Source organism: Notolabrus celidotus, chromosome 8, assembly GCF_009762535.1.
Source record: "Notolabrus celidotus isolate fNotCel1 chromosome 8, fNotCel1.pri, whole genome shotgun sequence".
In the NCBI taxonomy this organism is placed as follows: Eukaryota; Metazoa; Chordata; class Actinopteri; order Labriformes; family Labridae; genus Notolabrus; species Notolabrus celidotus.
The window spans coordinates 36,155,750-36,170,887 of NC_048279.1; the positions used below are offsets into that span (position 1 = coordinate 36,155,750).

A 15,138-nucleotide genomic window follows, 5' to 3' on the forward strand; every position below is an offset into this window, starting at 1 on the left:
TAGCCTTAAATAACGTTAGCCCTAAACAACGTTAGCCTTAAATAACGTTAGCCTTAAATAACGTTAGCCCTAAACAACGTTAGCCTTAAATAACATTAGCCTTAAATAATGTTAGCCTTAAACTATGTTAGCCCAAAACAACGTTAGCCTTAAATAATGTTAGCCTTAAACTACGTTAGCCCTAAACAACGTTAGCCTTAAATAACGTTAGCCTTAAACTATGTTAGCCCAAAACAACGTTAGCCTTAAATAAAGTTAGCCTTAAACTACGTTAGTCCTAAACAACGTTAGCCTTAAATAACGTTAGCCTTAAACTACGTTAGCCCTAAATAACATTAGCCTTTAACAACGTTAGCTGTAAACAATGCTAGCCCTAAACAACGTAAGCCCTAAACTAAGCTAGCCATAAACTACGTTAGCCCAGAATTTCTTTTAGCTCTAAACAACGTGAGCTGTAAACAGTGTTAGCCCTTAACAATGTTAGCCATAAACTTCGTTAGCCCTGAAAAAATGTAACCCTCAACATAGTTATCCCTAAACAATGTTAGCCCTAAAAACTTTAGCCATAAACTACATCAGCCCTAAACTACGTTAGCCCTAAACTACGTAAGCCCTAAACAACGTTAGCTCTAAACTAAGTTAGCCATAAACTACGTTAGCCCTAAACAACGTTAGCCCTAAACAATGTTAGCTATTAACAACGTTAGCCCTAAACAACGTTAGACATTAACTACATTAGCCATGAAAAAACATTAGCCTAAATAACGTTAGCCCTGAAAAAAATGTAACCCTAAACATAGTTATCTCTAAATCGGTTAGCCCTAAAAATGTTAGCCATAGACAACGGTAGCCATTAACTACGTTAGCCCTAAACTACATTAGCCATACACAGTGTTAGCCCAGACCCTCGTCCTCTCCACCAGTCCATCACTAAATAATCACAGCTGTATTATAACCAGAACAATCTCACTATGGAGTTCACGTCTGTCATTGTGCAGCCTGCAGGATGTCAGAGACCGGCCCTGAGTCCTGGTCCAGTCCTGGTCCTGGTTCAATGACCAGGTTTAAACCAGTCCTCTGTGAAGTAAGTGCTGTGCTCTTTTCTCTGGGAGGTTCCTGATTGGACCTGACGTGTTTCTCTGTTGGAGTCTGACAGGACACTGTTCCTCATTTGACCAATCACGTCACTCAGAGCTGCTGATGTCAAAGCGCCCAGCAGGCGGGCTGACCGGCTCAGTGTTAGCTCTCCTCAAACCCTCCTCAGCCCTGAAGTCCCTGAGAGGCCTCCATACCTCTTCCTGTGATTCCCCTCCCCTCACAGAGACCCTGACAGTCCAGGGTCTGATCCATGAGAGGTCTACAGCTCCTCAAGATGAGAGGACAGTGTGTGAGGACGTGTATGTGTTAGGTCCTCTCTGTACCTGAACCTGTGTGTGTGTGTGACCTGGTCTGGTTTCAAACAGACCTGTTCAGACCTGCAGCCCGCCTCTCTGAGTCAAACATGAACATCCCCACATGTTAGTGTTTGTCCCAGATGCAGGTTTAGACCTGCAGAAGAAGAAGTGGGAGATAATAGTTCCTGGTATGTTTCCTCTGAACTCCACCTCAGAGGAGTTTGTCCCAAAGACGAGTGACGACACGCAGACACTCGAGGAAGCACCTGATTCATCAGATCCATGTGTGTCAGGACAACATGTTTCCATGGAGACACGCCCAATAAACGCATCCTGTTTTTGTCCCCTCAGGGTTTAAGTTGAAGCACTTCCTGCGTGATGATGAGACTCTGACGTCGTTCCTGCGGAGCAACGCCTCGATGTCCGAATACAACGTCCAACAAATCACAAACGCAGACATCAACCTGGAGAAGGTGACCACGCTCTGCACATGCTCAGTGTGAACACACTCTGCACATGCTCAGTGCTCCTGACCTTTGAATTTTCTCTCTGTCCGTCTGTCTTAGGTCATCCTGAAAGGTTTTGGGGTCCACCTGAGGGACATGTGTCCCAGAAAGGGAGGTAAGCGGAGCCTGGAGGAGTTTGTTAAAATTGAAGATCCTCAGTTGTCCATGCTGGTGCAGGAAGTCCTCTGCCAGGCCCCGCCCACTTGGTTGAACCATGCCGAGGAGCTTTTCATGAGCAACCTGGACTTCCTCAAACCAATCCAGGTAAAACCAAGTCCCCTGACTGAGCTCTGTGGATACCATTGAACACTTAGCATTGACGTGAAGGTGAATACTGTTACTGTGATACTACAGTCAGACACACTGTAAGCATTACTGTGATACTACAGTCAGACTCACTGTAAGTATTACTGTGATACTACAGTCAGACACACTGTAAGTATTACTGTGATACTACAGTCAGACACACTGTAAGCATTACTGTGATACTACAGTCAGACACACTGTAAGTATTACTGTGATACTACAGTCAGACACACTGTAAGTATTACTGTGATACTACAGTCAGACACACTGTAAGCATTACTGTGATACTACAGTCAGACACACTGTAAGTATTACTGTGATACTACAGTCAGACTCACTGTATGTATTACTGTGATACTACAGTCAGACACACTGTAAGTATTACTGTGATACTACAGTCAGACACACTGTAAGCATTACTGTGATACTACAGTCAGACTCACTGTAAGTATTACTGTGATACTACAGTCAGACACACTGTAAGCATTACTGTGATACTACAGTCAGACTCACTGTAAGTATTACTGTGATACTACAGTCAGACACACTGTAAGTATTACTGTGATACTACAGTCAGACACACTGTAAGCATTACTGTGATACTACAGTCAGACACACTGTAAGTATTACTGTGATACTACAGTCAGACACACTGTAAGCATTACTGTGATACTACAGTCAGACTCACTGTAAGTATTACTGTGATACTACAGTCAGACTCACTGTATGTATTACTGTGATACTACAGTCAGACACACTGTAAGTATTACTGTGATACTACAGTCAGACACACTGTAAGCATTACTGTGATACTACAGTCAGACACACTGTAAGTATTACTGTGATACTACAGTCAGACTCACTGTATGTATTACTGTGATACTACAGTCAGACACACTGTAAGTATTACTGTGATACTACAGTCAGACACACTGTAAGCATTACTGTGATACTACAGTCAGACTCACTGTAAGTATTACTGTGATACTACAGTCAGACTCACTGTAAGCATTACTGTGATACTACAGTCAGACACACTGTATGTATTACTGTGATACTACAGTCAGACACACTGTAAGCATTACTGTGATACTACAGTCAGACTCACTGTATGTATTACTGTGATACTACAGTCAGACTCACTGTAAGCATTACTGTGATACTACAGTCAGACTCACTGTATGTATTACTGTGATACTACAGTCAGACACACTGTAAGTATTACTGTGATACTACAGTCAGACACACTGTAAGCATTACTGTGATACTACAGTCTGACACACTGTAAGCATTACTGTGATACTACAGTCAGACTCACTGTAAGTATTACTGTGATACTACAGTCAGACACACTGTAAGTATTACTGTGATACTACAGTCAGACTCACTGTAAGTAGTACTGTAGGTAGTAAAAGTGTTCTCCTCTTTTGGAGTTTCCTCCGGGCTCTTAATGTTCAGGTAACACCCAGTGAAGGTGTTCAGGGTGTGTATTCAGAGGGTTTTATTGTGTGCTCTCTGTGTATTCAGTGTGTGTTTGTGTGTGTTTATGTGTGTGTGTGGGAGGAGGCGTGTCTCGGCCTGTCTCTTACAGTCTCAGTTTTCGTAGCCTGGAGACGTGTTTGGAGGGTTAGGAGGTTTGAAAGCGGGCTGCGTGTCAGTGAGGCCTCGATCCTTTGTGTTGAGAAAATCTACGAGCTGCTGACGGACTGTGAGAACCCCACAGTCCGTCCTCTGAGTCGGAGCAGACCCACAGTCTGTCCCCTAGATATTCTGCTGTCTCTCAGTCAGCATAGGAACAAGTCCAGACCGTGTAAAGTTTGACGTGTTAAGTTGCTGATCAGTGAGGAGAAACAAGTATGATTAAACAGGAGAGAAAAACAGGAGCCAGTCTGGAGAAACCAGGACTGCTGTTGTTTCCTGTAGTGACGCTGTAGGTTGTAGATGAGCCAACAGGACTGTGATGTGAATCCTGACTTCAGAGTGTTTTACCGAGTGTGTGTGACGACAGAAGAACTTAAAGAACACAAATAAAGACAGTTGTTGAAGTTTACGTAAACTGTGTCTTTGTTTTCTCTCAGAGGGACGTCAAGTCCGACCCAGAGGCCGTCCGACAGGTCGCCAAGGCAACCAACAACCTCCTGGATAATCTGGGTTCACTGGCTGTGGAGGTAAGAATCACACCTGTCACCTGACACCTCTGTGATGTCGACATATCAAACAAGACAATTACTCCAGAGGACAGAGTTCATACCTGTGGCGGCTGGCCAACAGAGGGCGCTCGGGCGCCGCCCCACCACACTACCTTCAATAAGACCTAAAACAATGTAATTAAAATGAAATAATAAATAAAGAACTGTAGGTATATGTATACTTTTCGATGAGCAAGATAAATATCATATAGTTAATGATGGGTAAAGTTGTTTGGTTCATCTGTGTTGTCTGATTGGTGACATGTTTTCGCCCTGGGCGCAAAAATATTTGTCCATAGACTCTTGTTAAAAGTTGCACATGTGCAGTAGCTCCTCTTCAATACAAGAGATAGGAAACCTGCACCCAGAGCTGAATGCAGCTGGAGGGGGGCCGACGTCACAGCTGTCTGTCATAAAGTGCGGCTGATTGGTCGAGTCGTGGGAGTTGGAGACGATCAGACAGAGATGCAGAATGGAGAAAGAGCTCCACGTGAAAGAGCGCAGACCTGATCAGCCCAACATCACAATTAATCAGCAGCCCAAAGACAGAGGGAGACAATACAACCGGGCCCAATCTCAATGTCCTCCCAGAGCCCTGAGCCCTGAGCCCTGAGCCCTGAGCCCTGAGCCCTGAGCCCTAAGCCGTGAGCCCTAAGCCCTGAGCCCTGAGCCCTAAGCCCTGAGCCCTAAGCCCTGAGCCCTGAGCCCTGAGCCCTGAGCCCTAAGCCCTGAGCCCTAAGCCCTGAGCCCTGAGCCCTGAGCCCTAAGCCCTGAGCCCTAAGCCCTGAGCCCTGAGCCCTGAGCCCTTCTTGACTTAATTGACGTCAGCTGGAAATTGATTGAGGGCAGGAGGCTGTAAGGGCTCAAAACCGATGAACTGGAATGGGACAGCATTTTGAGACTTCTCATGTGACCTGCATGATGTCATGTAGCTCATCTTAGAGATATTAGGAATTTTTATTGCACACTTTTTACTTTCCTCAAATTCAAGGCGCTTAAGGGACTGACTGACTGCCATGTGAGCCAGACTCTCACCATACAGACGGCTTAAACACAACATTTAAAATATATAAATATATAACTGTAAATATATAAATTATAGCCTACTGTACACAGATAAATAAATTAAGGCTGTTTGCAAACTTTTTTGCCTGTAAATGTCATTGCAACTTTCATTCTTCTTTTTTACTGTCGCAATGCTATGAACTCTGGGTAATTCCCTTACGCCAAGTGTGCAAAAATGCCCACTTACTGAAAGGGGGCATAAAGGGCTCAAAAAGTCAGTGAGAGATCCCTCACACACTTGATGATTTGACAGTGGGGGACAGCCCTAAACCCTCACGGACTGAGCGGGACCGCGCCTCAAAGTCAGTGAGTTCTTGAGGGTGGACATTGAGATTGGGCCCTGGTCTTTTTCCAGGACCTGGTTTAGCAACAAGGCTTGGCTAACTGCATGTAGTGAGACTAATGCTTTATTGACAAAAACATTGCCATGTTTTGAAAAATAAAGCATTTCATGTCAGCTTGATGAAGGCTACAGGATAGGGATCTGTCAGCACAATGAGGAGGTCGACAAAAACAGGCACATCCTATCTAAAATAACAGACTGTCAAGTTCTGTGGTGTGATACCTCAGCACATGTTTGTTTGATATTTTGGAGTTATATCCTGCAGTTCCTCCAGTGTCTGATAGAGTGTGTCTCCTGCAGTTCCTCCAGTGTCCACCAGAGTGTGTCTCCTGCAGTGAGTCAGTCCCCATAGAGCCCCATGTTAAATGTTACAGCAGAAATAAACATGTTTACAGCCTGGTACAAAAACAGTTTGGGTCTCTGTAGCTCGTTTCTCTCTTCATGACGACTGTACGGATGAATTTATAAACAGCTCACCTGTTTACAGCAGGTGAAGGGTTAAAGGGAGGGTTAGGGGCGTGGCCTCTTTGAGTGACAGGTGGGAGCTGCTAGGTGTCCCCTCAGCTCATTCAGTCATAAATATAAAGAAAAGACAATTTGTCTGTTTGTCAGTGTGCTTCATTAGAGGACTAAAACACAGTCCTACAGGGGACAGGTGATACATGACATGTTCTCAGTGTATTCTCTGAGGGTCCCTGAGGGTCCCTGAGGGTCTCTGAGGGTCCCTGAGGGTCCCTGAGGGTCTGATCTGCTCTGTGCTCTCTGTGTGACCTGATGAGCACAGACAAGCTGCAGCTGAACAAAGATGCTCAGCAGGTTTTCTCTTCAGTCTGAACAACAAACAGGCTGCGTTCAGAGGAGCTTAGACTCACACTGAGACATGAAACCTGGTTCAGGACTACACGAACCAGCAGCTGGCTGGGTGTCTGTCACTCTCTCTCTCTCTCTCTCTCTCTCTCTCTCTCTCTCTCTCTCTCTCTCTCTCTCTCTCACACTCTCTCTCTCTCTCTCTCTCTCTCTCTCTCCCTCTCTCTCTGAGGATAGTTGAGGTGATAATCAGAGTAAAGTTCAGGCAGAGTGACCCACTTTGTTTTTCTTGCCCTGAGGTTAACACGCACACACTAAATTGGAGACATGTGACTGTGTCTAGTTTATGTAGATGCTGAGTCAGGGAGTTTGCGCATGTGTGTGTGTGTGTGTGTGTGTGTGTATAGTCAAACGGTATTAAAGCAGTGATCTTAAAGCCAACAGTAATTATAATAAACGTTTGTAACTCATCATCATTTTTTATTTGGAAACTTTTTACCCAGACAGTTTGTCTCCTGCAGCGTTTGGTTCTTTTATTTTGAAGTCCTCTTTGTCGGTTGCACTTCCTGTGATGACATCACAGATTAATTAACTTCATTTCCAACTCTTATCTCTGTGCTCTGTGAGTAAACCCAGCTTCACCTGCAAGAGGAGGCATCTTCACCTGTTGATACACACCTGTACACACTCACTGAACGACACACTGCTGACTGTCCTTCTTTTCTCGTTCATCACATTTAGTAATGAATAACTGGATGATAAGATTAACGCCTTTAACTTTGAACCGCTCAGCTGGACCTCCAAGATATTTATCAACCTGAGAAACACGGACATCCTGTCGTCATATCAACGTTTACACAACGCTACAGCCGTACTGAAGACTACAGTCATTATTAAACCACTGTTTATAACACGCTACAGTCGTACTGAAGACTACAGTCATTATTAAATCACTGTTTATAACACGCTACAGTCGTACTGAAGACTACAGTCATTATTAAATCACTGTTTATAACACGCTACAGTCGTACTGAAGACTACAGTCATTATTAAATCACTGTTTATAACACGCTACAGTCGTACTGAAGACTACAGTCATTATTAAATCACTGTTTATAACACGCTACAGTCGTACTGAAGACTATAGTCATTATTAAATCACTGTTTATAACACGCTACAGTCGTACTGAAGACTACAGTCATTATTAAATCACCGTTTATAACATGCTACAGTCGTACTGAAGACTACAGTCATTATTAAACCACTGTTTATAACACACTACAGCCATACTGAAGACTACAGTCATTATTAAATCACTGTTTATAACACGCTACAGCCGTACTGAAGACTACAGTCATTATTAAACCACTGTTTACACAACACTACAGTCGTACTGAAGACTACAGTCATTCTTAAACCACTGTTTACACAACGCTACAGTCGTACTGAAGACTACAGTCATTATTAAATCACTGTTTATAACACGCTACAGTCGTACTGAAGACTACAGTCATTATTAAACCACTGTTTACACAACGCTACAGTCGTACTGAAGACTACAGTCATTATTAAACCACTGTTTACACAACGCTACAGTCGTACTGAAGACTACAGTCATTATTAAATCACTGTTTACACAACGCTACAGCCGTACTGAAGACTACAGTCATTATTAAACCACTGTTTATAACACGCTACAGCCGTACTGAAGACTACAGTCATTATTAAACCACTGTTTACACAACGCTACAGTCGTACTGAAGACTACAGTCATTATTAAATCAACGTTTACACAACGCTACAGCCGTACTGAAGACTACAGTCATTATTAAATCACTGTTTATAACACGCTACAGTCGTACTGAAGACTACAGTCATTATTAAATCACTGTTTACACAACGCTACAGCCGTACTGAAGACTACAGTCATCATTAAATCAACGTGTATAACATGCTACAGTCGTACTGAAGACTACAGTCATTATTAAATCACCGTTTATAACACGCTACAGTCGTACTGAAGACTACAGTCATTATTAAATCACCGTTTAAAACACGCTACAGCCGTACTGAAGACTACAGTCATTATTAAACCACTGTTTATAACACGCTACAGCTGTACTGAAGACTACAGTCATTATTAAATCACCGTTTATAACACGCTACAGTCGTACTGAAGACTACAGTCATTATTAAATCACCGTTTATAACACGCTACAGTCGTACTGAAGACTACAGTCATTATTAATCACTGTTTATAACACGCTACAGTCGTACTGAAGACTACAGTCATTATTAAATCACCGTTTATAACACGCTACAGTCGTACTGAAGACTACAGTCATTATTAAATCACCGTTTATAACACGCTACAGCCGTACTGAAGACTACAGTCATTATTAAACCACTGTTTATAACACGCTACAGCCGTACTGAAGACTACAGTCATTATTAAACCACTGTTTATAACACGCTACAGTCGTACTGAAGACTATAGTCATTATTAAATCACTGTTTATAACACGCTACAGTCGTACTGAAGACTACAGTCATTATTAAATCACTGTTTATAACACGCTACAGTCGTACTGAAGACTACAGTCATTATTAATCACTGTTTATAACACGCTACAGCCGTACTGAAGACTACAGTCATTATTAATCACTGTTTATAACACGCTACAGTCGTACTGAAGACTACAGTCATTATTAAATCACTGTTTATAACACGCTACAGCCGTACTGAAGACTATAGTCATTATTAAATCACTGTTTATAACACGCTACAGTCGTACTGAAGACTACAGTCATTATTAAATCACTGTTTATAACACGCTACAGCCGTACTGAAGACTATAGTCATTATTAAATCACTGTTTATAACACGCTACAGCCGTACTGAAGACTACAGTCATTATTAAATCACTGTTTATAACACGCTACAGCCGTACTGAAGACTATAGTCATTATTAAATCACTGTTTATAACACGCTACAGTCGTACTGAAGACTACAGTCATTATTAAATCACTGTTTATAACACGCTACAGCCGTACTGAAGACTACAGTCATTATTAAACCACTGTTTACACAACACTACAGCCATACTGAAGACTACAGTCATTATTAAATCACTGTTTATAACACGCTACAGTCGTACTGAAGACTACAGTCATTATTAAATCACCGTTTACACAACGCTACAGCCGTACTGAAGACTACAGTCATTATTAAATCACTGTTTACACAACGCTACAGTCGTACTGAAGACTACAGTCATTATTAAATCACCGTTTACACAACGCTACAGCCGTACTGAAGACTACAGTCATTATTAAATCACTGTTTATAACACGCTACAGTCGTACTGAAGACTATAGTCATTATTAATCACTGTTTATAACACGCTACAGTCGTACTGAAGACTACAGTCATTATTAAATCACTGTTTACACAACGCTACAGCCGTACTGAAGACTACAGTCATTATTAAACCACTGTTTACACAACGCTACAGTCGTACTGAAGACTACAGTCATTATTAAACCACTGTTTACACAACGCTACAGTCGTACTGAAGACTATAGTCATTATTAATCACTGTTTATAACACGCTACAGTCGTACTGAAGACTACAGTCATTATTAAATCACCGTTTACACAACGCTACAGCCGTACTGAAGACTACAGTCATTATTAAACCACTGTTTACACAACGCTACAGTCGTACTGAAGACTACAGTCATTATTAAATCACTGTTTATACAACGCTACAGTCGTACTGAAGACTACAGTCATTATTAAATCACTGTTTACACAACGCTACAGTTGTACTGAAGACTACAGTCATTATTAAATCACTGTTTATACAACGCTACAGTCGTACTGAAGACTACAGTCATTATTAAACCACTGTTTACACAACGCTACAGTCGTACTGAAGACTACAGTCATTATTAAACCACTGTTTATAACACGCTACAGCCGTACTGAAGACTACAGTCATTATTAAATCACTGTTTATAACACGCTACAGTCGTACTGAAGACTACAGTCATTATTAAATCACTGTTTATAACACGCTACAGTCGTACTGAAGACTACAGTCATTATTAAATCACTGTTTACAACACGCTACAGCCGTACTGAAGACTACAGTCATTATTAATCACTGTTTATAACACGTTACAGCCGTACTGAAGACTACAGTCATCATTAAATCACTGTTTATAACACGCTACAGTCGTACTGAAGACTACAGTCATTATTAATCACTGTTTATAACACGCTACAGTTGTACTGAAGACTACAGTCATTATTAAATCACTGTTTATAACACGCTACAGTCGTACTGAAGACTACAGTCATTATTAAACCACTGTTTATAACACGCTACAGCCGTACTGAAGACTACAGTCATTATTAAATCACTGTTTATAACACGCTACAGCCGTACTGAAGACTACAGTCATTATTAAATCACTGTTTATAACACGCTACAGCCGTACTGAAGACTACAGTCATTATTAAATCACTGTTTATAACACGCTACAGTCGTACTGAAGACTACAGTCATTATTAAATCACTGTTTATAACACGCTACAGTCGTACTGAAGACTACAGTCATTATTATATCACTGTTTATAATACGCTACAGCCGTACTGAAGACTACAGTCATCATTAAATCACTGTTTATAACACGCTACAGTCGTACTGAAGACTACAGTCATTATTAAACCACTGTTTATAACACGCTACAGCCGTACTGTGAGGTTAACCTCCTGTCTACCTAAGTATAGTGTGTGTCTGTGTCTCTGTGTGTGTGCGTGTGTAGAGAGTTATGTAACAGCTGTGTGTTGCTCATCTTCCTCTGCTTCAGAAAGCTCTCTCTCTCTCTCTGGAGGATCCTTTCAGTAATTTTCTCTTGGAATAACATCCTGAGCCTGTCAGGGACAGAAACCAGAACCGTTAGTGGACACACTTTGATCCATCAGTCGTTGTAGACGTTGCAGTCTGTTCACCTGCAGCAGGAAGCAGCGAGTTCCTAGGAAAGAGGTCAGAGGTTTTAAACCGGGCTGAGCTGAGCTGGGTCAGGGTTCAGCAGAGGCTCCTCAGCAGCTCTGAGGTGGATGAAAACAGCAGTTTGGTTCTCTCCATGGATCACCTTTCCCTCACATTTATTCTGAGACAGTTTCACTTCTGCTGCAGAGTCAGTGTAACCGTCAGTAACCTCAGGCTCTTCCTCTTCCTCCCAAGGCTGCAGGAAACATGTGACCCCTCCTCCTCTGAGTAATGCTGAAGTAACTGGAGTTCATTATGATTCAGCCACTGCTGACTGTGCAGATCAACCTTCACATGCATCAGACAGGGACAGCTGTTTCTGTCATCACACCTCTGCAGACATTAAATACCACTTTCAGTTTATCAGCACTTTAACTTTGAATATAATGAATAATGAAAATACTTCCTCATCTGTCCTTTATGGAGCAAATAACAGTGTTTTCATGTGTAAACACACTGTAAAAACACTGTACACACACAGTAAACAAAGCGTAAACACACCATTAACACACTGTAAACACAATGTAAACACAGTGTAAACGTACGGTAAACATACCGTAAAAACACTGTAAACTATCTGTAAACATATTGTAAACGCAATGTAAAAACGTTGTAAACATTCCGTAAACCCAATGTAAACACTTTGTAAACAAACTCTCAACACAATGTGTTTACATTGTGTTTTACAGTTTGTTTACAGTTTGTTTACAGTATGTTTACAGTGTGTGAACAGTGTGTTAACGCTATGTTAACAGTGTGTTTACAATGTAAAAACACTGTAAACATTCCGTAAACCCAATGTAAACACTTTGTAAACAAACTCTCAACACAATGTAAACACACCGTAAACACACTGTAAACATAGCGTTAACACACTGTTAACACACTGTAAACATACTGTAAACAAACTGTAAAACACAATGTAAACACACCCTAAACACATTGTAAACACACTGTAAACTTACTGTAAACACACTGTAAACACACCGTTAACACACCGTAAACACAATGTAAACATAGCGTTAACACACTGTTAACACACTGTAAACATACTGTAAACAAACTGTAAAACACAATGTAAACACACCCTAAACACATTGTAAACACACTGTAAACTTACTGCAAACATACTGTAAACACACCGTTAACGCAATGTAAACAAACAGTTAAAACAAAGTGAAGTAACCGTTAAATGCGCAGTGAACGGGATGTAAACACTCTGTATCTTCAGTTCAGACCACATTCTATCAGGTCACTGAAGCCTGTGCAGTCTGACACTTGTACTTTTGTCCCCCCCCCCCCCAGTTGGCGAGTATGAAGAGCTGGATCGACCTGAGGAATGAGATCGTATTCCTGACTCAGAATGCTACGTCGTCTCCCAGCACTATGTACAAGGCGGTCTCCAGGATCGTGTGCGGACACCCAGAGGGCGGCGGTCTGCAGATCAAGTCCCTGAACTGGTACGAGGACAGCAACTACAAGGCCCTGTTCGGAAACCACAACAGCAGTGAGGACGAGCCAGCTGCACTCTACGACAACTCCACCAGTGAGTATACTGGGAGAGTACTGGTTCATAGTGGGAGGATGTAATGGTTTCAGTGTGGAGGGGTTCTGAGCTGTATCAAGTAAGTTTTGAAGCTCAGGTTCTTTGGTGTATTCAGTCCACTGAGCATGCTCAGTGGTGTTCATCCTGCTGGTCCAGAGTCATCACAGAGTGGTGATGTCATAGGTGTTCCTCCATGGTTCCTATCAGCCGTGACCCTGTGTTACCTGTGACAGGTGCCCTCTTTACAGCTAAACACACACTTCTTTATATGGAGGTCAAAGGTCAAAGTGCTTTTTGGGTCAGTGTTCTGTAATACAATGAGTGACCACTGGGGGGAACATGAAACCAGACATAATGATGACCAATTAACAAGTGTGTGTGTGTGTGTGTGTGTGTGTGTGTGTGTGTGTGTGTGTGTGTGTGTGTGTGTGTGTGTGTGTCTCAGCTCCGTTCTGTAACAGTCTGGTCAGGAGCATGGACTCGAACCCGATGTCTCGGATGATCTGGACCGCTGTGAAGCCTCTGCTGCTGGGGAAGATCCTCTACACGCCCCACACCCCCGCCACCGCCAGGGTCATCCACGAGGTCTCCCATCACTCCCTGTACCTCTGCCTCACCTGTCTCACCTGTCTGTCTCACCTGTCTGTCTCACTTGTCTGTCTCATCTGTCTCAACTGTCTCTGTGTGTCTCTGATGCCCTCAGGTGAACCGGACCTTCCAGGAGCTTGGTGTGTTCAGGGACCTGGGCGGGATGTGGGAGGAGATGAGACCTAAAGTCTGGAACTTTGTGGAGAACAGCGAGCAGATGGACCTGGTCAGGGTAAACAGGCCCCGCCCACCAGCTCACCTATCCTGTGTCTTTAAATCGTCATTCTGCGTCTTTGATTCTTGACTTTGTGTCTTTACTAAATTTTAATACAAATAACAATCCAACTGTAGTCCAGGTGAGGAAGTCCAGGTCCACCTGGGTAGATAGTCCTGTCGCAGTTCTAATGTGTTCTCTGGGTCTCATGAGGTCCTCCTCAGTGAAATGAGTCTGATTCAGACTTTGTTGAGCTGTTGCTGCCCCCTGGTGGTGAAACCTGTGAACCCCTGAGTGACCTGGACTTCAGGTCCTCTGACGGCGTCTCCTCCTTACCAAAATAAAAGTACTTCCTGTTGTTTCAGACTCTGCTGAAGAACAACGCCACCGCCAAGTTCTTCCACGCTCAGCTCAGCAGCACCGATTGGACCGTCTCCGACATTTCTGACTTCCTGACCAAGAAGGCGGAGGATCCCCGGCCAGCTGGTAGCGTCCTCACCTGGAGGGAGGTCTTCAACGAGACGGACCAGGCCATCATGAGCATCTCCCGCTTCATGGAGGTCAGACTGTCACCCTGTGACCCCTCAAACACAAACACACTCTGCTGCCGATACCTGATCCATCCTGGACCAGACTACGTCTAAAATAGCTGCCAAAATGAACACTGCTGTGTACAAGACTGGATCAGGTACCTTAGTCCTGCTCCAGGTACAGCCTGACCATTAAAGGTCTAAAGACACACCTGGATCAGGTACCTTAGTCCTGCTCCAGGTACAGCCTGAAGATTAAAGGTCTAAAGACACACCTGGATCAGGTACCTAAGTCCTGCTCCAGGTACAGCCTGAAGATTAAAGGTCTAAAGACACACCTGGATCAGGTGCCTTAGTCCTGCTCCAGGTACAGCCTGACCATTAAAGGTCTAAAGACACACCTGGATCAGGTACCTTAGTCCTTCTCCAGGTACAGCCTGAAGATTAAAGGTTTAAAGACACACCTGGATCAGGTACCTTAGTCCTGCTCCAGGTACAGTCTGACCATTAAAGGTCTAAAGACACACCTGGATCAGGTACCTTAGTCCTGCTCCAGGTACAGACTGAGAGGAGACTGAGTTTTTGAG

The 15,138-nt window shown here is 43.0% G+C and overlaps 1 protein-coding gene across 6 annotated transcripts in view; it reads left to right on the forward strand.

The window, feature by feature from the left end:
* The window catches only part of LOC117816821 (phospholipid-transporting ATPase ABCA1-like), a 46,109-nt gene that overhangs the window by 9,785 nt on the left and 21,186 nt on the right, over nt 1-15,138 (forward strand). For all 6 annotated transcript variants that reach the window (XM_034689178.1, XM_034689180.1, XM_034689179.1 and 3 more), the window contains exons 6-12: nt 1,746-1,867; nt 1,961-2,164; nt 4,285-4,374; nt 12,979-13,219; nt 13,665-13,804; nt 13,923-14,039; nt 14,387-14,581. In XM_034689178.1, coding sequence (XP_034545069.1) covers nt 1,746-1,867; nt 1,961-2,164; nt 4,285-4,374; nt 12,979-13,219; nt 13,665-13,804; nt 13,923-14,039; nt 14,387-14,581 — 1,109 coding nt within the window. The remainder of the gene's footprint in view (nt 1-1,745; nt 1,868-1,960; nt 2,165-4,284; nt 4,375-12,978; nt 13,220-13,664; nt 13,805-13,922; nt 14,040-14,386; nt 14,582-15,138) is intronic.